The sequence below is a fragment of the Tenrec ecaudatus genome, chromosome 1 (genome assembly GCF_050624435.1).
Source record: "Tenrec ecaudatus isolate mTenEca1 chromosome 1, mTenEca1.hap1, whole genome shotgun sequence".
NCBI classification, from domain to species: Eukaryota; Metazoa; Chordata; class Mammalia; order Afrosoricida; family Tenrecidae; genus Tenrec; species Tenrec ecaudatus.
In genome coordinates, this window is record NC_134530.1 from 107,778,308 (window position 1) to 107,803,087 (window position 24,780).

At 41.0% G+C, this 24,780-nt stretch overlaps 1 protein-coding gene across 2 annotated transcripts in view; it reads left to right on the forward strand.

Moving 5' to 3' along the window:
- The window catches only part of GIPC2 (GIPC PDZ domain containing family member 2), a 92,404-nt gene that overhangs the window by 10,813 nt on the left and 56,811 nt on the right, over positions 1–24,780 (forward strand). For both annotated transcript variants that reach the window (XM_075557541.1, XM_075557547.1), the window contains exon 2: positions 23,297–23,482. In XM_075557541.1, the coding sequence (XP_075413656.1) occupies positions 23,297–23,482 (186 nt within the window). The remainder of the gene's footprint in view (positions 1–23,296; positions 23,483–24,780) is intronic.

Below are 24,780 nucleotides of genomic sequence, written 5' to 3' on the forward strand. Positions count from 1 at the left end.
AAGCCAAATGTCTTTGACCCCTGTTGCTGTAGCTCAGTCACAGCCAGTGTATCAGCACTTCCTGCTGTCTTAGTCTTCAAAATACATTCAAAGCGGTGACAGCGGGGGGCCTACTGTACGGCAGAACCCTGTCAGAGAAAAGACATGCAAATATTTTTGGAAAGTAGGAAGATTTACTCTGTCACAGATGGGAAACTTAGGAGACTGGGAGAAATAAGTTCTGGCAAGTGTCAGCACTCTGGGTTTCAATATGTACCCAGATTCTTACCTCATTTCTCTAATTTGCCCTCTAAACCCTCATTCATACTTCATCCCTGCCTGTAAAGGTTTACCATTGTATAATCATAGCATCTCTTTTCTGGTCTCCTTGCTTCTGCCCCTGCCCCTTTACAGTTTATATCTCATCTTTCTACTGGAAACCCTCTGGTGCTGCCCGTTTCACTTATTACAAAAGCCCAAATCTTGTGATGACCTGCAGGCCATTATCTCTCTAACAGAAATCCCTTGTTCTCCAGCCAGTCTGGTTGGAGACTGATTATTCCTTGAACATTGGAGCCCCAGCATTTAAGCCCTGGCTGTCCTCTCTGCCAGGACGCTCTTTCTGCCAAATGTTCTTCCTCCTGTGCATTTGACTGCTCAGTTGTCCCCTCTGAGGTCATTCCTGACCATCCTACTTAAAAGCACAGCTCCCGAATTCCTCAACTTTCTTTCCTACTTAAAAAAAAAAGTATTTATTATGTTTATTGTCTTTCTCTCCCCATTAACCCGTTACACATATAATCCCCCCAAAGGCAAGTATTTGGGGGCTGTTTCATGTACCGACGTAGTACCAATGGCCTGCAATTGTACAAATAACCTAGATGGTGCTCGAGGAATATTTGTTGAACAAGATAATCCTCGTACAGTATTTAAAGTCATATATCATTAATTGAAAGCTTTAGTACTGGTTACAGTACTGGCATCTTGGGTAGGTGTTAATATTTTTATGTTGCAATGCGAGGAAAGTGAGATTACCTCTACTGGGGGGAGGGATGTAGGGATGAGGAGCTTCACTCATATCTGGGAGGAGGAGGAGGACTAAGAGGGTGCAGTGTGCAGAGTCTGGGAAGCTACGTAACAGGGTTATTTAGTGCCAGATGCTTGCATGGCTACAAGTTCCAGACATGCTTATGCTCTGTTTGCAAGCAAAGCCACTTCCTAAATGAGATGCAGTGTGGGGGAGCTGCCTGGGAGGCTTCCCGGAACCCGCTTTCCTTTCTTAACTTGCTGGCACAGTCACTGAGCTCTTATGAAAGTCAATCTTCTGTATTTTTGTGGCACTTTTGCAAAACATGAAAGATTCTGCAGTCTTTGGCAAGTAGAACTGCGTTTTTCTCCTTCACAAATGAGGACTTTGGGAAGAATACAGCAAAATGGGTTCACTGCCTTGTACACGGCCTCCCTCAGGGAAAGCAAACAACCACAATCATGAACAATAAAGGAATTGGGACTATGGTGTGACTTTCACCCATGACCTTGGGGGACTCTAAAGCAAGTTCAGCATAAGTTCGGTTGGAACTTGAGTGAGAGAAAGCATTTTCTGATTTTGGGAACTGGCCAGGGACTATCAGCCAGGCCTTGGCAGGCTCCTATTGAATATAAATGATTTCATTAAAATAAAAATTTTAAACTAATAATTATGAATTGGGTGAAAGTTTACAGAGAAGCTTATCATTTTACATTCAGCCATTCATGCACATTTTGTTTAACTTCCTTCATTGTAATTCCCTCAATGTAGCATCACTTATCCCACTTCCTCCCTGTGTTTCCTGTTTCCATTCCCCTTCCTTTCCTAACCTTCCTGAACTTTATCCTTGGGTAAATTTTGCCCTTTTAGGATCTCAAATGATTGAACATAAGAGTCTCATAGAACATCAGCATTTGACCAAGCAACTTTTGGACTGTGATAAAAAAAAAAACACCAAGATTAATCTGTCATGTCTAAATACAGAAAAAAAATATGAGCGTTGTTTAAACCACAAATGAACAGATGTGCCACTGTCCTGGCTAACACGAATGACTGCTGTTCCACTGTCAGTCACAGCTTTAACGTTGATAAATTCTCCCACTGTATAGACAGGTTTAACATTGATAAATTCTCCCACTGTATAGACAGGTTGGAGTCCCTAAGTGATGCACATGGTTAAGAGCTCAGTTTAACTAAGTAGTTGGCAACTCAAATCCATCCAGAGTCATTGTGGAAGCAAGGCCTGATATTATACTTGTGAAAAGTCATACTTTTGAAAGTCCTAGGGACCAGAGTTCTATTTTGACACTCATGGGATCACCTTAAATCACAATCAACTTGATGGCATCTGGTTTTTGGTCTGTGGCAACATTCAATATATTCTTCCTTGAACCCTCTCCCCAAACCATGTAACATGGGACAAATGTATTTTCTTTCGAAAATCCCCTTATTGAGACATAGTGTTGGGTGAAGGTCCCACGTTTAGCCTAAGGAGTCATTGGCTCTGGTGAAATAATCCTGAGTGTTTGGGGTACCTTGGTAGGAGACTTCTAGATCATAACTGAGAATTTGTGCTGATGAGGGGGCTGGTCAGACCAGAACTCACCCGGGAAGCTGGTACTGACTAGCCTCAGAAGGCATGATTTAGCTGATCGTGCAGGACTGACTGATACAGAGCTTCCTGGTTGATGGGAACATGTGCTCTTGGATCAGTAGTGCTTCCTTTTTGGTATGGAAGCTTTGTATTGGGAACCCTCCCACACCTTGCCCTGTTTATCTCTTCATTCGTATCCTTTTTGTAATGTATCTGTAGTCATATGTGTGACATGAAGTGTGTTGCTCTCCAGTGGATTCTGACACACAGCTATCTGTAGCACAGAGTAGAACTGCCCCATAGAATTTCCAAGGTTATAATCTTTACTAAAGCAACTGCCCCATAATTGTCCTGAAGAACAGCTAGTAGGTTCAAACTGTTGATCCTTTTGATTAGCACTGTGCTACAAGTATAGTACAATCAAAAAACCCACTGTCATCTAGTTGATGCGGACCCATTGTGATCGTTCATAGGCTGTCCAAGACTGCAAATCTTTACAGAGCAGATAGCCTCCTCTTTCTCCTGTGGAGCAGCTGGTGGGTCTGAACTGCTGACCTTGCAGTCAAGACTACAACACTTACCTGTCTGTCACAATACCACCTGGGGCCTGTCACAAGGATGACTTTCAAATCCAAACAGAACCCACAGCAATCATGTTGATTCGGACTCATAGGCTCCATGTAGTTGTAAATTATTTTACAAATAAGGAAATATGACTCTCCTACTTTGTTCTTTTTCAAAACTGTTTAATCTATTTGAGGTCTTTTGCTGTGGTATATAAGGTGAGGATTGGTTTTTCTATTTCTTTAAAAGAAGACTGTTGGAATTTTGATAAGAATTGCACTGAATCTACAGTTGCTTTGAATACTAACAACATCTTAAGAAAATTAAGTCTTCCAATCCATGAAAATGCAGCATTTTCCAGTTGCATTTAGGTTGTATTTCATATCTTTTGGTAGCGTTTTTCAGTTTTCATTGTATAATGCACATGCCTTGTTATTCGGAGGCATTTTATTCCCTTAGATGTTCGAGTAAGTGACAATACCTGGTATGGTTCTTCTATTCACAGCTTTTGTAAGTCCCACTAAATAATTGGGGGGAGCCATGCAAAAAGGGTGTGTAAAACTGTAATAGAGGGTGTGGGTCAGTTTTGCCATCTTTCTGGCTCTTTTTCTGGGGCCATCAGTTCACGTGTGACAGGGACAATGGGAGAAGCGGTAATCATACTGTATATGACTTGACAGTTACTGCCTGTCTGCATTTCTCTGCTCCTTGCCTCTGCTTCCTAATAAATAATTCCTCAAAACTGCTAGAATTTTCTTCTATTTCTGCAGAGGGTGAGAACAATGATCTATTTATGTCATCTTCTTCCCAGAAATCTCCCACCTACACATATATTTTCAATACAAAGTAGAATATGAACAGTATTGCTATTGATACCTAAGAGGACAGGGGAAGGAGCTGCGGTGGCACCAGGCTTAAGTGCGTGGCTGTGTGACAAAGGCCTGTCGTTTGAACCCACCAGTGGCTCTGCAGGTCTTCAGGAGAAGGACTCGACACTCGACACATATCAAGATTTCAGTCTCAGAAATCCCGGATGCAAGTTCTCCTCTGTCATGTTAGGTCACGCTGAATTGGAAACAGTTGACCGTCCCCAATAACAACAGCATGTAGATGGGGTTAGAGCAGACAGAGGTCAAAGAAGATGAGATGGAATCTGGTAGAGACAGTCCTGAAGACCACCAAAATGTTCAGCCAAGCGCACTGTTACTGGTCAACGTATATACTTAGCATGTTCATTTGTTTCTATAAATGCCAAACAGCAAATATACAGGAAAATGTGGCACCAGAGCAGGAAAAACAGACCTCAAGCTAGAGATTGTTTTTTACATGGCTGGAAAACTAAACAAAACAGCAAAAGTTCTTTCCTCTCTGTGAGTAGATGGATGGACAATTGAAATCCTTGGACTGGCAGAGACCTTGGTGTATTATACAGTCATTTAGCAATCAAATCCTTCTTGCGTAAGGAATGTTTGATTAAGAACTTACAATTGAAGTGCTTTCCAGAAAGTCACAGAGATGCTTGGGATCTGTGTGGTTAGAATCCACGTCCTGCACAGGCTTCTGTGCAAGTCTCTTCCCTCAGTCAAGATGCAGCTTTCTAACGACCCGCAGCCCTTCCAAAGCCCTGGACCAAGCGGAAACAATAAAGTTCCCCTTGCAGCAAACATAAGAACAAACGAACAAACACCTTGCCTGAATGATAGTGAAGATGAAGTGTTTTTCAACTCAGTGAAGACTTTTGGAAAGTAGAATTCCATGTACACAATTCAATATTTAATAGAAATGTGACTGTCGTTTTGAAGAAGCTGAGGCATGTTTTCTTTTTTCCCAGCATCAAGTGTATTGCTTGGTAATTTGGTGGCTTCTCTGAGGTAACCAAAGAGGTTCCTTGAAACTGTTAGTTCAGAGACAGGTAACTTGTTAAAAATTATCTTTGAAGGGTCTCCTGTAGGCTATGAGCCAGTCAGGGTGTGATGTAGCAACGATGAAACATACAACTTTTCTCTAGTTCCTAAATGCTTCCTCTCCCCCGCCCCCTATCATGATCCCAGTTCTACCTTACAAATCTGGCTAGACCAGAGGAAGTACACTGGTACAGATAGGAACTGGAAACACAGGGAATCCAGGATGGATGATCCCTTCAGGACCAGTGGTGTGAGTGGCGATACCGGGAGGGGACAGGGAGGGTGGCTTGGAAAGGGGGAACTGATTACAAGGATCTACATATAACCTCCCCCCTGGGGAACGGACAACAAAAAAGTGGGTGAAGGGAGACGTTGGACAGGGAAAGATATGACAAAATAATAATTTGTAAATTATCAAGGGTTCATGAGGGAGGGGGGAGTGGGGAAGGAGGGGAAAATGAGGACCTGATGCCAGGGGCTTGGGTGGAGAGCAAATGTTTTGAGGATGATGAGGGCAACGAATGTACAAATGTGCTTTACACAATTGATGTATGTATGGATTGTGATAAGAGTTGTATGAGCCCCTAATAAAACGATTAAAAAATTATCTTTGGACCAGAAATTTATTGAGATAAATAGGAGGAGTTAACTGAGGGCGGATGTGTCTATCATTAGTACACTGAATTGGGATGCAAGAAACAGCCCCCCTTTTCCCCCTCACACATCTCAGCAAGTGTACCCCTGCTGTGCGGGCTGCTCTGAGTATTGGTGATGACATGCGGTATTGCGAGGTATTGGTGATGACATGCGGGCTAGGAAGCTGAAGCTTGGAGATGACTGTTTCCAGTGCTTTTCTGTTGCTCTGTGGATCGGGAAGGCAAGAAGGGACTTTAGCGCTTATCGGTGCTGAGTGTTTGCTTTCTAGAAGTGTGCCTCACCCCCCAGGAGTGGTGGGTAAGAATATGAAGAACCCAACAACTCAGGAAGTATATTTGTTCTATGTATGAATAGCTCCCTGAAAAGAAACCAAAGCCCACAGAGAGGGACTGCTCTGTTTTTAAAAAGTGGCTAAAATACAGGATCTGCATTTTAGGTTTAGAAGTCTTTGGTTCTTAAATTCCAGCTTTAAAATGACCGCCAAGTGAGACAAGTAACAAGTTTGAGGAAATGATAATTCTGTGTCCACCCATATACAAACCTGGGATTCCTTTAGTAATGGTTATGTCATGGGTGTTAACACAGCATCTTTCGTGATCCAGGGCCAGAAGCTTAGTTTATCCTTCCGAAGCTTTCCACATTTGATCCTAGCAGTGTGTTCCTGGCTTGGTCATGATTCTGGTTGTGCCCCTGCTGTTTTTATGGGCTTCGAACATCCTTCCTTCATATCCTGCTTTTAGGTGAGGCAGGGAAGCCTATCATGAGAATTAAGAAGAAAACTATTGTTAAATACTTTGTATTTCCCCTTAACTTACATTCTTTTATCTAAAATGGCAATTATTACCAGAATCCTCATTCATTATTACCCATAGATGAGGCAATTGGAATTGAGAGTGAAAATAACGTATTCAAGTCACACAATCCAGAGGACTATGTTTGAGTCTAGGTCTTCCAGACTCCAAAGACCATGCTCTTTTATTTATACAAGTGATTCTTAAGCTGATTAAGTCACAAGCCCCAAACCCCTCCACCATTGAGTTTATTCTGACTCTCATCAATTCCATAGAGGCTTTACAAGGCTGTAAATCTTTTTTATTTAAAGATCACTTTATTGGGGGCTCTTACAGCTCTTATAACAATCCATACATCAATTGTATCAAGTTTATCTGTACATATGTTGCCATCATTATTTTCCAAACGTTTACTTTCTATTTGAGCCCTTGGTATCAGCTCCTCTTTTTCCCCTACTCCCCCCTCCAACCCTTGTGACCCCTTAATAATTATAAATTATTATTGTTTTCATATTTAACATTGACTGCTTTCTCCCTTCCCCCACAGTTTCTAACCCTTCCTCTCCCCACTTTCCCCTCACCTCATGGTATCGCCACTCTCATTTCTATTCCTGAGGGGTTTATCTGACCTGGATTCCATGTGTCATGAGCTCTTATCAATCCTGCAGTGAAAGGCAGGATTGGGGTCATGATGGTGGTGGGCGAGGAAGCCTCGAGGAACCAGAGGAATATTGTGTTTCATTGGTGCTATACTGCACCCTGGTTGACTCATTCCTTCTTTGGGACCCTTCTGTGAGGGGTGTCTCATTGTCTACAGATGGGTCTCTCTCTGTTTTGTTTGTTTTGGATCTTTTGGTGCCTCTTACCTGATCCCGTTAACACCTTATGATCACACAGGCTGCTGTGCTTCTTTCCTGTGGGCTTTTTGCTTACCTGCTAGATAACTGCTTGTTTAACATCAAGCCTTTAAGACCCTGGAGACTCTATCTTTTAATAGCTTTGTTCACCACATTTGCTTATGCACCTATCATGTCTTCAGCGATTAAGCTGGGAGAGTGAGCATCTCAGAATGCTAGGTTGTTAGAACAAAGTGTTCCTGAATTGAGGGACTGCTTGAGCAGAGGCCCAAAGTCCATCTACTTCCTCAGTATATTTCCATATAAATATATGTACATAGGCCAGTACCTCTATTTTTATGAATCAATATGTTTACATAAGTGCACACCTGTGTATACCTCAATCTATAACTTTGCTTCCTAGCTCTTTCTTCTGTTTCCTTTTACCTTCCTCTTTTCCCCCATCATGCTCACCCTTCTGCCTCATAGTCATTCCTCTCAGCTGGATTGCTATAGCTCCAAGACCAGCAGGACTGCTATGTCCTCATTGTTGTTGACTTTAATTCCCTAGTTGTTTCTCTCTCTATGACTTTGTTTGCTCACCACTCCTTTCCCCGGCCTCCTGCTCCCCCCAAGCCCCTCTGGAAACACTGGTCCCATTGCTCCTCGGGCTTGCTTCCCATGCCTATCTAATACAGGTAGGCAAACCAATAACAGGCAATACAAAAAGAAAACAAAAGAGAAAAAATAAAATTATGTGTATACAGAAAAATAAAAACTAACAACAACAACAACAGCAACAAAAGAAAAAGCATAGATAATTCCAGGTCTGTCTGCTGACCTTTATAACTCTTTCCCCAGTGGTCCTCTGGGATTCTGGGAACTTCCCCTCCTAGCCTGAAGTCTAGTTTTGGAGCTTCTCAGGGGCTTTGTGGGTTTGCTTTGCTGCCATTCATGTCTGTTATATTCCCTTCTTTGTTCACTCCACTCTTGGGGGTTCAGACTGGACTCACTCCCCACCATGTGTCCCCAGCCTTGTCCTCTGTTGTGGTATGCTCCAGCAAGGGGACATCATGTCTCGAGCTGTTGTCAGCCCTACCGTCTTCTTTGTGCCTTAGCAGCTCCATGCAGGGATGTTGTCCTCAGGGCTTGGTGTGCTGACATGCGGTCTAGACCCTCACTCTCCCTTTTTCCTTCTTCTTTTGCTTCTGTGTGGGCATGGCATGCTGGCCCCTCATCCTCACCTGTAGGTTTAGTATTGCCCTTTGTAGCAAATACTTCTAGGGTGGGGTCAGTTTTGCTCAGATTGTGCGCTCAAAAGCCTTTACTATAATAGAAAGTCTCATCTTTCTCTTGCAGAGCAGCTCACCTAATTGTGGCCTCAAACTGCAAAATAACAAAAACAAGAACAAAAACACCAAACCAAACAAAAGACAATCACCAACCAAACAACAACAACAAAGCCTAACCTTCATCAAGTGCGGGTGATTAGACCAGCCATCCACATCAAGCTGGGTCCGACCCGAAATGAGGCGTGCGGATGAAAGGAAAAGAAAGAGATATGTACAAAGTATGGGATCTGGAGGATGACAGTCTGATGGACTGAAGTACCGAGTATATTTGAAGCTTGGTTTTTATACTCTTCTTACATGGGATTGGTTACAACACAAACATCAAAGAACTTAAAAAAACATTCTTAAACTCTTATCTATGCAAATGTTACTTAACTAGTCACACTTTCTTAACATTTGAATAATAAAAGCACTATGTTCTAAGACAATCACACGGATATGCAAGATTCAAAAGAACCTTAAAAGAGATAGTAAATAACTGAGTTATCTCTCCGATGTTTTTAGTAGCAAGATCACAAATAAGTCATTTTGCAATGCTTTTGTCTGCAAAGACACAGAGGCACAGGGGACTAAATGAAATGTGTTAGAAAGCTGAGGAAAGAACACACAGCATTTCTCAAGTTGAAAGACGTGATGAGAAATTCAAGCCTTGAACTGAAAAATTGGAGGAGTTTATGGGCAAAATATTGATGAAGCAAGAATCAAAAGAAGATGGGAGGAAGGTACTGAGTCTTTGGACACAAGAGAATTCGTAGATGTACAAGCGCTTTAAGAACATACGTTCAAGAATCAATGGGATTGAAGGATGAAGTCTAAGCTGCACTGAAGGCATCAGTGACAAACGCGGCCTCAGGAATTGCATGAATACCAACGGAAAAGTTTCAGCAAGCAGTGGGATGCTGGAGTGGCTCATTCATCTATGTCAGGAAATTTTGAAGGCAACTACCTCGCCAGCTGATTAGAAGAGAACCATATGCATGCCCACTACAAAGAAAGGTGATTCCATAGAGTATGCAAATTATTGAATAATATCAATATCACTGGCAAGTAAAATTTTGCTGAAGATAAAAAAACAAAACAAAAAACTACAGCAATTCTTCGAAAGGGAGCTGCCAGAAATTTTAGCCGGGTTCGGTAGGGGACATATCATTGTTGATGTCAAATGGACCTGGGATGAAAGCAGAGGCTACCAGAAAGGTTTTGACATGTGCTTTGCTGACTGTGCACAGACCTGTGGATCTGAACAAGCTATGGACCGCGGTGAGCAGAATAGGACTTGCAGACCACATAGCTATTCTCCTATGGAACCTGCACGTAGACCAAAGGGCAGTCATCTGAACGGAACAAGGGGATGCCACGTGGTTTAAAATCAAGAAAGGTATGCATTCAGGTTGTATCCTTTCACCGTCGTATTCAACCTGTGTGCTGAGAAACTAGTCCAAGGACACGGACTGCATGAAGGAGAACACCGCAGCGAGACTGGGAGAAGGCTCCTTAACATTTGTGATACGCAGATGACTGACAGCGATCAAAGACTATAGCCTTCAGTGTGTCTTACACTTTAATGGAAGGAAAACAAGGACCCCAAAACCACTTAATAATTGGGAAAAGATTTCGGTTGTCAAGGATTTTATGGATCCACAATCAACACCCATTGGAGCAGCAGTCAAGAAATCAAACAGCATATTGCTCTAAAGGCCTCTTGCACGTGTTACAGAACAAAGATGTCACTCTGAGGACAAGGGTGGGCCTGCCCTTGGTATTTTCCATGGCCTCACCTGGATGTGAATGCAGGAAGACTATAGAACAATTAATGCATTTGATTTGTGATGTTGGTGAATTTGGAAGACAGATCTATCTTGGAATAAGTATAGCACAATGCTCCTGCGATGTGAGGACGGCGAGACGTCATCTGTACTTTGGAACATGTTACCAGGAGGAACCAGCCCTTGGAGAAGGACAGCAAAAATGAAGACCGACCCTCAATGAATAGGGATCAAGTTTACCTTTTTGGAATTCCAAGAAACAGCTACCACAGCCTTTTGAGTTGACCTCTCGGCTTGAGTGTAACTCGCCCAGTAGAGCTTCTCAGCAGTCACTCTTTTGATTGGGCCTATTTGTGGCACTAAGGTGCCATGGTGGGGCTTGGGGTCACGTGTTAGGTCAATGACCAGAATGTAGCTGCTCTGAGGGGAGAAGATGAGGCAGCCTGCTCTTAGAAAAAGATGGATCGCTTTGGAACCCAGAGTTATGACCACGATGTTGGAATAAACTCACTGGCCGTTGGTTTGGTTCAGTTTAATGAAGCTAAGGCACGTGTATTACTGAGAGAACTTGTCCACAGCGTTCCACAGATTGCAGCCATGTTTAAACATGTTTCGTCTGGAATTAACCCATGCATGTCTGAACTGGGATCCTAGAAGCAATACTTTTTACTTACCCATGTATATTCCACTTCAAAACATGGGATAAATAGTATTTGTAAATGTTCACAAAATCACCATAATGCACAAACAGAAATAGAAGAATATAAATGTACTAGATTGAAAATTTATGAGAATAATATTGCTCGCAGTGGCTGTATTTTCTGATATGGTGAACAGCTCATGGGAAGATTCTGCACAAACGTGGCAAGCAGTCCTGGAAAATTCACAAAGACAAACAAACAAAAAGCCCTAACTTCATGTGTAACACAGAGTTCCACCATGTGTCTGTCAATTTGTCGTGCTTTACTGCCTTGGGTATTTTTATAATTCTGGAACCTATGCCTTTGGCATTTCAAATACCAGCAGGGTCACCAATGGTATTTGGGTCACCAGCTAGGTTTCATTGTAGTTTTTCAACTGGGGCAGACAAGGGAGAAAGGTCTGGCAACTTACTTCTTATAAGCCAACCTTTAAGCCATTGACAGTCTTACAGACCACACCAGACTGTTGTCAGATACAGTGCTGGAAGATGAGCCTCCTAGGTTGGAGGCACTCAAAACACCCAATTCCTGTAGCAGTAGACTCAAACATGCCAGTGGTCATGAGGATAACATATAACAAAGTAATATTTTATTTTGATATGTTGTATGTAAAATTGTCATAAGTCAAAGTCAAGTTGATGGCAACTAGCAGCAGCAACAACAACAACACAACACAGAGGTAGGGTTTATGTTTACAGTCTCCATCCATCCACCCACCCCCAACAGGAATGTCTGTTTAGGCATTTGAAAGCCATGTGGAATGCCCAAAGAGTTCTTCATTGAGCTGGGCTTCTGAGCATTGCAGTTCACACAGTATCCCAGTCTCTGCTCGCCTCCTCCAAATAAATGCCAGTGCTATCATACAATCATGGTTATGTTGCCATGACAACATTTCGAACACTTCCAGAAGGACCAATATTTCACTCTCCCACATCATCATTGTACATCTGGAAGTTTGAGGTTAAGTAATTGCTCTATGTTGTAATGTTAGTAGGAAAGATATGGGAAAAGCAACAAGAAAGGAAAGGAGAAAGGACTCCAGTCCTTTTGTACCTTAGTTCAATTAGAGAGTGGAACAGGTAGTTGGCATGTTAAATCTGTGAAGGTCCAAGCTTTAATAATATCATGAAACATTACACGCTGTTGGGTCTACTTGCTGTGGTCGACAAGGGGTTAGGGTGGCCGAATAGAAAGCCACGGGCTTTGAAATCAGTGGATGGAGAGGAGAGGTCGAGTAGCAGGGTAGTGGATTTGATCCCAGGAGATGCCAATTTCTAAGGTGTTACTTTTAGTAGATTGTTTCCCCAATGCTATCATCAGGAAAATGTGTAAATAAGATAGATATATAATCATTTGTCAATTTGAGGAATAAGAGTAGAGGGGTGGAGTCTAGCCTATCAGTCAGATCATATTCAATGAGGCTTCTGGGTGGACATTCCCTTCTCCTGAGGATTATGGGAACTCCTTCCTGGATTTCCTCCTTGGAGGCGGGAGTCTCTCTCTCTCTCTCTCTCTCTCTCTCTCTCTCTCTCTCTCTCTCTCTTTCTCTCTCTCGGCTCACTCCCTGGGAGACATTGCAACTGACAAGACACATGGAACTATGCTAGTGCCCTGAGCTGGAGAAGCCCTGTGGAGACCCCTGCCCGCGCTGAGATGCTTACATGGTCACTGGATCCACAAGACTTGCCACCCACTGGCCTGTGATTGTCCTGCATTTGATGTCATTGCATATTGTTGCACGAGTCTGAAGACGACTCGATCTGGACTGGGCTGGGATGCTTTCTCAATCTTCAGCTGCTTTTGTATATAAAGTCCTTTCTTACACACATATGTGTGTTTGTGAGTTTGTTTCTCTGGTCTACCTGGACTAACACAAATATCTACCGTATAGGCCTCTTGTGAAAACTAAGTGAAACAGCACATTAGGCATCTAGAACAATGATTTAATACATGTTAGTTCTCTTTCCCTAAAAAACGATGCTTGACAATGTTTTGGCCATGTTTCCTTATAGCGTTCTATACCAGATCTGTGTCATGTTCCTTCTCCTACCCCTTGGCTAACCTTAGAAAACAGTGAAACTAATTGAAAATACATGACTCTGAAACTGCAGTACTATGGTGTGGAATTCATTGTTTCTCTGGGCCCTCCTGAATAGGGTTCTCTTTTCAATGAAATTAAGTATAAGCATAATAAACCCGTTCAGCCAACAAAGTCAAGATCTCAAGTAATATTAAATGCCAATTTCTTCAGAATTATTTTGTATTATATTTGCCAACACGTCTTTCTCTTGAGTCAGAATTAACTAGTAATATACATGTGCCTTTGTGTAATATTTCTAGGCATGAAGTACCTGTGAGACTACTTGAGAGAGAAGTATTCAAGCGAGTGTGAGTGAGAGAACTTTGCCTCTACATATGACTTGGTTATTTTAACCCCACACCACATTTAACTTTTAGAGGTAATTTTCTACTCTCAACTCAACTCATGAAGTCTCTTAGAGACTTGGTAATTATACTCAAGTCTTGAGACTGCTATCTTTTCATCTGGAGATAGCTTGAATATCCGAGGAAGGACATTAACATTATCTAGCCTTAACATGGAATACTGATGTGGTAGTGACTTATGTGTTGGGCTGCTATCCCCAAGGTCCGCAGTTTGGAACTATGAGTCACTACTTGGGAGAAAGATGAGATTTTCTCCTCCCATAAATATTTAAAGTCTTCCACAGTGGCAGTTCTACTCTGTCTTCGAGAGTTCCTATTAGTTAGAATGGATGATAGTGAATTTGAGGATTTTATTTATTTATTTTTGTCCTTAACATCTGAATCATGTGAATACCTTTTTATCCCTGGTTGGTTTATCTCAGTGTTCTGAAATGGGAGCATGCTTATTTGATCAGTGTAATAGTAGCTACATTATAAATTAGTGATCATATAATTTACGTTTTGAATGCAGACACTTCAGAGGGTGAAAAGTACACTATTAATAGTTATACTGGGACACCTTTGGTACTAGGAGTCACCTGAACTGTAATCAAATTGCACACTAGAAAAGGAAAAAGAAGAAAAAATGATGTGATAAGCTTTATAGTTCTTTTGCTAATTAAGTACCAACAATATATAAACTAGTGTTCTGGGCAGTTATGAAATTATTACATGATAGCATTTGGGCAAGGGAGGGAAGGAGAGAATGTGTCATGATAAAAATAGAAGTAGGTAGTAAGGGCATCATGTCAACACCAAGTTCAGGCCAGGAGACTGTGGTGTGGTGAAGCATTCCTGGGAGTTGAGGATGCAGCCCTGCCAGGGTCTTCAGGAAGCCTCCTGATCCTGCACTACCTGTGGCAGTAGTGATGTATGATGGATATGCCCCCAATCCTCTGGTGGTAGTCATGTAAGTTGGCCGGCAGAGGTTGGGAAGAAGTTGCTTAGTCAGAGTGGAAAGCTGGGAGGGAGTAATAAACAACTCAGAGATAAGGTAATAGTCTTTCAGTCGAGGCTGTGCCTAAGTGTCTCTGAGGCTGTGACAGAATTGTTATTGGCAGCTCTGCCCTGTTCCTTCCTGTTCTCTGTACTATTTCTGGAAAAGCCTGAAGTCCAGAAGAATCCTCACACCATCTCCCGGTCTAGGGCTAACCTCACTGTACATTAGGCACACTGACCTTACCCATAGGTCAGTTTTTCTTATGCTTCTTAAACTTTCTAAAGAATAATGTAAGTGCCTCGTGGGGTCAAGTGCTCCAGCCCCCTACCCCTACTTCTATCCCAAAGCCTTTCTCACTCCTAGTGTAGAGAATCCTGTTGAACATGTTCCTAATGTGTTTCAGATGCCTTAGTTTAGTATCAAAATAAATCTTTCTGATTCTCTTTGTCTCAAAGTGAGTTTCTTGAATGGTCCATGTTTTTTTTCTCACAAAGAACCCTTCTTTTTCTGTTAAACTTTTTATTCCATTTTCACCCATAGCTTCCTAACTCCCATAACCACATGAGTGGTTCACCATGATTGCTTTCCAATTTTCCTTGATGCACTTGGGTGGCTTTTCAATATCACATTCTTTTTCATTATAAGATTATAAACTTACTCCTGGACTCTTATGTACCCAGTACTACATGAACATCCTGCTAAACACAAATTTAAAATTTTTGTTGAAGGACACTTTAGAGACCTAGTGTCCATTTAATATTTTACACATTGTAGTGGTTAATTTTAGTCAGTAAATTGGAAAGTTTAATTCCTAATTCTATTTACCACCGATTATAATTTAGAAAATACCTTAGGTATCATTAAATGACCCTATCATATTGTGCTAAAACATAACATGTCTCCTTGGTAGAGTTTCTCTTGGCCGGTTTAGCTTCTCGTCCGTCTTAATTGTCGAACACGACAATGCTTTTACGAAGATAAGTAGCACAGAACACTGGACAATATGAGGCCGCATTGACGGGAGAATTGCAGTGATTTATGATGTCTTTAGGATTGTCATATAACCTTGCAGCGTTATTCAACTGGGGCAAAGCTCAGATATCACTTCTGACTGGAAGAATCTTGTGGGAGAGGATGATATATATAGCAATACACATTTGATTTATGTTCCTCTTTGGTAAAGTGTTTATGTGTAATGTCCACAAAGGCCAAACCGAAATCTTCCTTCTATATCCCACATTCCTGTGTCCTTTTAATCCTTTCTGTGTCTCAATAATAATTTGGGATTTTAATTTAATTTGATACATAGTTGCCTCAATCAGATTTCATTAACAAAAGAAAACAAAATGCTCCTTTGGTTATTCTCGAAAGTCATCTGGTGGATTAAACAATATGGATTCAACTGTATATTTTCTTTTTTGAGGACAAAGGTATCTTTTTTTTAAACTTATTTAATATAGTAGGGAAAAAAAGTAGTTGTAATGGATAAGGAAGAGTCTTACAAAGGATGATTCATATTTTTTGATTTATGATTTGCCACTGTTGACCCAGGATAGCTAATTTAGAAGTGATTCATTTATAGAAAGCGCTACACAGTTCCAGGCTGCGCTTTGTACAATAGCCTCATGAAGGTCTAAATAGAGCACACAGTATCAGGTTTCTAAGTATCTGCTGTGTTGCCAACTTATCGTTTTCAAACGGTGACACTTGTTTCTTGATGACTCTGAGCCACTGACAAGGTGAAAGCAAAGGCACTGAGTATATAAAATAGTGTATGTTTTAAAACTTGGAAATTTATACATGTCTTACACTGGGACAATAATAAGCATAATTTTTAAATGACTGCTTATAATACAAAGAAATAAATTTAGCTCATTAGTTTTAAAACTATGTAACTAGAAGAAACAATTTCAGAATTACTTAGATATAGTGAATCAGATTGATCCATAATATATTAATGGTATTTGGCATGTATTAATCATCTGAGGCAAGGATGGCGAGACTGCCTCCTCTACTTTGGACGTGATGTCAGGAGAGACCGATCCCTGGAGAAGGACATCAGGCTTGGTGAAGCAGAGGGGCAGCGAAAGACGGAAGGCCCTCCATGTGATGGATGGGCTCTGGCTGCCACCAGGGGCTCAAGCCGCGGGCACTGTGCGGATGGTCCGCTTGCGGGCGGTTTCCTTCTGCTGTGCTCCCAGGCTCTATGGGCTGGGACTGACTCCGTGGCCCCCGGCAACAGCAGCAGCAGCAGCAACAGTCATCTCGTGTTTTGCCTTTAAAATCCAGTTTCAAATTGATCCTTTTTATAAGCTATTTTAATTTCTCTTAGGATGTATTTGGCACTATATAGAATATAAAACCTAAAAGTCTGATTTCTTTTTTTAAGTTACAATAGATACAAAATTATGAGTATTACAAAACAAATACAACATATAAAACTTTAGGGAATACAAGCTTTGTCACAAGGCATCGTTATGAGGATAAGTCAAAAAGTATCGCTGAATATCAGAAACCTTTATGAACCAGAGACGTCAAAATGTGAAGCTATTGTCTCGTGACATCTCTTCCACTTAGGTCTGTACGCTTTCAGTTTTGGTGTCATTTTAACACCCACTTTTTACCGTGAATTGTGAAGGTTTATAGAACAGATCCGTTTTTCCCACCTCCACAACTTAATGCCCCCTGCCAAACAACTCTTTCCCCATCACCTATGATACTCATTGATCATATTTTTCTTTTTTTTTTTTAGTGTGGTTCTTGATGTAGTTTTCAGATGTCATACAATTCCATGGTTAAATCGCTTTAAAATGAGCTGTATATACACAATCACAGGAAGTTTTAGTGATCCCTCCAACCTCCTGCGGTCATTATTTGCTCCCGCAAACCCCTCACCCTCTCTCTCCACCCCACCCCCACATCCCTGATAAACCTTTGCACCAGTTATTATCTCTATGCATCTACTTCTGTGCTTCACAAACTAGGAAACGAAACAGAAACAATGAAAAAGTCGTAAAGAGAAAATAATAGTAATAATATAAAGATAAAGATCCAAAATAGAAAGAAAAGACCACTATCAATATTAAAAAGCCAGGGAAGACATTTTTGTCATGGAACAAACAAGAAATATTTGAGCCTAGAACAAATTCGGGTTGGGTAAAGAGGGAGGTCAACTGACCTAGCATCAAGTTCGACCCAGCATCGTCAAGTTTACAGTCATCTCTGCCTGATAGTAAAACTGTTCGCGAGCCTTGCCTATGGCTAGAAAGGATCTGCCAGAGGCTTCATCCGACAAGATACTCCGCAGATGGGCTTTTTGGCTCCCACGGTCCTCCGTAGCCTCCTACAAATAGGGTGTTCACTATTTAATCTCTGACACTTTTCCCTTCTTCATGTTTGGATTTTGTTATTGTCGTCTTCGGATCACAGAAGCTGGTGTGCTTCCTCCATGTGGACTTAGTTGACTGTGCACTCAAATGGCTGCGTGTTTAAATACAAGCTGTTAAGACCGCAGACACCATTCCATCTGGCGTTTTCACCACACTTTGCTGTAATACCCGTATATTCAGTGATCAATTCATGAAGGTGACTATCAAGCATTTCCATGTTCTTAGAACTAAATGGTCTTGGTTTGGGGCTAGCGTTCAGTGGGAGCCCAGAATCCATCTGCTTGTTCACTGGCTGTATGTGACTCTGGCTTACTTTGGCAGTTGTATTACGACAAGATAAAAATCCCGCAAGACCAACTACACCAACAACAGTAACAAACCAACCAGCAAACAAAAAAGCAAAACAAAGCAAACCCAACCTCCACCCCACCCCCCCACCCCCAAAAAAACACTCCCAAACAGATAAAAGGCAGAAAACCATAAACCCAATGAATCCAACAACAAGCAAATCTGTCAATCACCTCCCTGGGGTCTAAGGTGATTGCATTGATAACAACAATTTTCCAGCGATACAGCACTCCAGACACTGTCGGTATGAGGAGTCTATCTGTGTCACAACCCATGAGCTGTTGCCCCGCACAGTTTGATCTCCCACTCAGTTGAGCTCTCTTTATCCTAAGCATGGGGATTATTGGTGCCAGGGCAAAACTTCCTGGATCAATTTTTATAAGTGCAAATGCCTGCCCAACAGATCAAAACCTGTCATATCAATGTGTGGGGGCCATTGAGATACGAACTAAATAGTGATTTGGGGTCCCTTTCCATTGGACACCCACCAAACCAGGGATTCCATGCAAGGTCCAATGACTGCCACTTAACACAGCCCTGGGGTGGCCACTCTCTGCTTCCTCTCTCATCAGAGTACCCCAGGCCTCAGTCCACGGGAACAGGCAGCGTCGAGTCAGGGCTTAGTTCATTCAGTCTGACCTCTGGTGCAGCCCCTAGGGGATGCCATGTACCTGCAAGGTCAGTGTCCAAGGTCATTATGGGGCTTAGTCAATGACACGGTTCACCAAGGGTTGGGGAGAAACATTTGTGGTGTCTCCCCAGGAACATGAAATATGGTCCCCTCCCTCGAGGTTCCCTACAATCATTGTTTAGCATCCCTTCGCAATGTGAGATTGCTTCTTTTCACTCACCCATCATACTCACAAACAGAAATATCAGTGTATCCTCCAAAATATAGATCCCCCCTCTCCTGTCTTCATTTGGTTTTCAGACAAAGTTCTCCTTCCATTCCTGTGGAGGGTCCATTGATTTGTCACAGCCTGTCTCACTGTTGTATAGCATCAAGGGGTTGCTCTTCTCCCTCTTCCCCCTTGAAGGTGTGACCCCTGCCATTGTGAGGTGTCCTCCTTCAAGGTGCTTCTTGTGAAGTGCACCTAAGGGGAGACGGTGCATATGATTCATGGCCGGTAGGTAGCTTTCTATCCTTTTGGTCCCTAAAAGTCTCTAATTTCTAGGAGTTTTAAATTCAAAGCTGAGTTTATATTTTCATCATAATTACAGTATAATGGGTTATAAAACACTCAAAGTCAGATTTTGAGTTCTTGGTCTGTCATTCATTAGCCATGTGCCCTTGGCAAGTCACTGAACACATCTGAGCTGGTTTTCTCCTCTGTAGCGTGGCACTTGCTCTCTTGGCCTAACTCCCTAGGATTACTTGGATTTAGGAACTCTTCCGGACCTTAGATGATGTCCCTGTGAAGATAGTAGGTGTTAAAGAGGGGACTTTACAGGGAGAAGAGATTGAAGTTAGAAAACCAGGGTTGGAGTCCTGGTTGTACTAAATACTGCAAATGTGTTACTATGCAAGAAATTTTATATCACTAAGCCTTTATTTTCTAATATGTAAAAAAAAAAGGTGTAATATACCTCTCATACCAAATTGTTCTAGGGCAGTGGTTCTCAACCTTCCTAATGCCATGACCCTTTCATACAGTTCCTCAGGTTGTGGTGACCCCCCAACCATAAAATTATTTTCATTGCTACTTCATAACTATAATTTTGCTACTGCTATGAATTGGGTGACCCTTGTGAAAGGGTCATTCAAGCCCCAAAGAGGTCGCGACCCACAGGTTGAGAACCGCTGTTCTAAGGATTAAATCAGGTAACATGGTGACATGAAGGTACATGGTGCACCTAAGCTATCAGTAAATGTTTCTTTGACCTTCACTTTTTTTCTTTCTTCAACCGTGTATCCCCTATCTCCTTGGGTGCCTTTGTTTCTACAGTGCTTTACTGGAAGGGGCAGCCATTGTTCCTGCTGTGTGCTAGGAGAGCCATTAGCAGATGTCCCACTCCGTGGACATAGTTGATGGATTGGCCCGGGAGTTTTTTGTTTCCTTTTTGAGTTACATATCAGGTATTTCATTTTATTTTGTTTAAGAATGACAGAGCTGTGAAAAGGTGGGAGTTGGCTGCCTTTTGGGGTGGTATTTATACAGAAGTCCCTTGACTGCCCAATAAAAAAACTCTTGTTATAAAACACATTTACCAAATATTTGGGGGGAATCATGTGGCATAAGATGTTCAGAGCTCTTTGAAAGTGTTTCAAGTAGCATTAAGTCTGCCCTGCAGCTTGCCTAGGGCTATTCCCTTCTGCGTAAGCAACAGAGTCAATTATAATCTTTCCCACAGTATTTATTCTATTCTTAATTTTTTCTATTCTTAATCTTAGGCTTTAATTTTTATGGGCAATTTTAAAGACATTTAACCAGACATAGGTAAACTAACTTTCTTTTTCTTACTACAAAAGATTTTGAGATAGATACTATGAACACTCTAAATAAAATTAAACTGTACTCATTAACAAAGAAAACAATTTAAATCGTTTTGGTGTGTGGGAGATATGGTATTAACTTTTGATGAAAGTATGGTTTTACTAATTTGCTAGGTTTATTGTTACATGCTTTGTCCTTTTTTTACTTTCTATGGTAACATTGGATAATAGCTTTATTTCCTTTTTAAAAATTGGTGGCCATAGTGCTTATTGGCATTGTGGTGTGTATTTTTAATAAAATCTAAAAACTAAGAAATAGTTTTGGAGTATATTCAGGTGTAGGAAAGTAGTTACGTTTCAGAATTTAGCAATACTGTGCCATGAAGTACCTTCCAGTTGCTTATATTTAAAATCCCATGTACAAATAATAGAATTCCCTCCATCGAATCCGATAGCTTCTTTCAGAGAGCTTTAGGCTAGCTATGTGGAATGCTTAAATTCGGTTCCTGTTTAAGGAAAGCATCAAACAAAAGGAAGCTGGAAGTTTACTTCCTAGAGTTGTTAAAAACAGAATTTTATATGTTTTTGGAAAGATTTGATGATCTGTTTGTAGACCACAATATGTTGTAAAACACTAATGCCGAATCATTTCTTTTATCCTGATTCACAAAGCATGTTTGTGGAATAGATAGTAGTGTTATTTTTTCAGAGTAAAAACAGTATTAACTTATATTAATATTTCTGTGCATTGGTTCAAATTTTTATCATCCTAACATTGAGTTTTAAAAGTGAGTAATAATAGCTACATGGTAAGAACTTAAAAATATTGAGCAAAGTAGGATTTGGAACACAAGTGCATAATTAGAATAAATTGAAGAAAAATATACTTGATATAGAAAAGTAAACCCATCCTGGTTTTGATATTAAAAGAAGCAAAGTCTGATATGCAAAGGAAAAATCATGCAATTTATGAAGCTGTCGGGTGTAAACAAGAACATCAGGGCTCAGGAAACACCTGTCCTCCAGGAATAATAGTAACACAGTTGAGTAAACTCAGACTTACTGTCATTGAGTCCACGCCGACGCTGCATCCTTGTGGGCCAGGCTAGAACTGCTGGGTGGGAATAGAAGCCCTCATCTTGGTTCTTGGATTACCTGGTGGTTTCACCCACCACTCTGGAGTAGTGTCTCCCCATAGATAAACACATGATGTGCATCCTACTGTGAAAATAGAGACAAGATGCTGGGAGGTTTCCAAGAGTTAGAGGCAAATACTATATATGTATACACAACCTGCAGCAGTGCCGATGTGTGAACAGATGCTTAGATGTCAGACATGCAGGCTGAACAGATGTGGAAAGGAGAGTGGAATACACCCCCAAATAGATATAATTTAACAGAGGATATTTATATGTGTGTATATATGCAACTTCAAGAAAGTAGTGGAATACACAGAAGGCAAAGTTATGAATTTTCCTAGACATACCCAAACACCTTGAGGAAATGAAAACTGTACCACCACTCTTTCCTATTGCAACTCAAAACTTGATTTTTTCTTCTTCAGCTCTTCAAGCTTGAGAAGTGCTGAGTGTGCCATCTCTTTTGCTTTTCTAACTCCAGTTCTTTGCACGTGATATTATAAAACATATTATGATATTTGGGTCCATTAGCCCACTAGTCACATATTTCCACCATTCTTCTTTCCTCTGGATGAGGAGAGAACAGTGGTTTCCCCTCAGATAGTTGCTCATGAGCTTTGAAGGCTCCCCGTTGCTACTCACCTAAATAAGATGTAGAACTACTTGACCTTGGTCTCCCTTAAGATAACAGTTCTGGCTCCTAGGCCCCAGGACATATTCCCTCAAGGTGTTCGGGAAACTCACCACAAAAAGAAGACCCTGAACAAGACAGATGGGTGCTGTGATTGCAACAGTTGATTCAAACAGCAACATTGTCAGGATGGCACAGGCTTAGCAACATTTTGTTTTGTTAGATATAAGCTCATTATGATTTGGAACTAGATCCTAGAGTCTAAGAACAACAACCACATGAGAATAATAGTGACTTTACAAATTATGAGGTGATTAGGTGATGATTTGGTAAAATAATAAATGTGAAGTGCTTAGTGTAAAGCCTCTCCTCTAGCACGCAGTCTATGTTACCCACTGCTGTCGAGCCCACCTGACTCATGGTGACCCTGTAGGACCGAGGAGAACTGTCCCACAGGGTTTGTAAAGACACAATCTTTACAGAAGTAGAATGTGCCAGCTCTTTCCCATGGAGTGGCTCATAGGTTCGAATCTTTGGGCTAGCAACTGGGCTCCTCAAGGTGTTCCCTAATGCCATTGAAAGAAAATGCGCCCTCGAGTCTCCTAACCAGCGTACAAACACAGTTTGTGATGTAACCACTTACATAATAAATTGGGGGCAGTTTCGTTCAATAGTGATTCAATACATTAATGAATGACTAGAATGTTTTCCTGATGGAAATGGACCTAAAATAAATATATCTATTTTTTTCTCTCTGCAGATTTTGTTTTGTACTTTAAACACACCAAAAGTTGACATGCAAAGACTCTTAGGAGTACAAATAGGTCTTGAAGACTTCATATTTGCCCATGTGAAAGGAATTGAAAAAGAAGTGAATGTGTATAAATCTGAGGATTCACTTGGCCTCACCATTACAGACAATGGTGCTGGGTATGCTTTTATAAAGGTAAGTTGTTGGATAAAACAAAACAAAACAAAAACTACCACCAACAAAACTATGATCTAACAGAGTAAAGTTTCCGAAAATTTACCATGTCAGCGAAAGTTAGCAATGCTCATCAGTGTGTGAGTCCCTCAGTTGGACGGGATGGGCACTTTCTTTTAAAATGCTTCTGATGTGTCCGAACTTGTTCTCCACCTTCTTTACTTTCTTACCTTCAATTTAAACCTCCTCTGTGATTTAGAATATATTGAAAAGGAAAAAATGGTCCTAGTCTCTACTTACTATCCATGCAGGTTCTTTTAAGTCTCTAGCCCAATAACATCTGATGACTTACATGCTGATTTAGTATTATTTCTACCTGCACATATTTTAGACTATTTTATATGTTGCCCTAAAAATTATCCTCTAGCAAATTCAAATAGCAATATAGAGTTGTAAGGCTAGAAAAAGACATTTAAAAATAGTATGAAAAATGGTAAGAACTGAAGAGTGATTAAAAGAAGTGCAGACTCACTCCCAACAATAAGTAGTATTATTGTAACAAGTAGTTGTGCTAATAACAACAGCACCTACGGTATACTACAAACTTTGTATAGATTTTCTCATTTCATCCTTGGAATAATTCTATTTGGGTGGGGCTTTGCTTTGTTTATTTTTACTTGATTTTTGTTCAAGTGCAACTAATGGGTAAAATGAACTAGTAAAAATATTAATTTTGTTATTATTGGGGATATACACAGCAAAACCTACACTCATCAATCCAACACTTTCTGCATGTATAATTCCATGATGTCTGTGAGACATAGATGTGTAAATATTATTATCAATTCCTTTTTGGCTGATGTAGAATCAGGGTCTAAAAGGTCAAATAAGTTGCTCGAAGTTATACAACTAGACAAATTCAGGATTTGAATGAAGTGTTCTATTCCCCAAACCATCATTCCTAACCACTAAGCTAAGAACCGGCATTAGACTTTATGCCAAAGAGAAAGTCCAATTGGTATTAGAATTTCATGTGTTAGTATAAGTTCTCCATTTGCATCTACTTTGTCATTATTGAAGAAATACTCTTGGAGAACTTATCTGCTTAACTGTGGATGGTACTTTATTTAACTTCCCACATGATACATTGGCTATTTTTAGCTCCGCAAAAGATAGTCTGTGCTGAAGGTTGAGAAGGTGACCAAATGGAAAATCCGAGAGTTGGGAAAGTCATGTAGGATTATTCTGGGGATGCTCAGGACATGAGGCACATGCCCCAATACCTTTCTAATGTTAGCAGGGAAGGCTTGCCCACATAC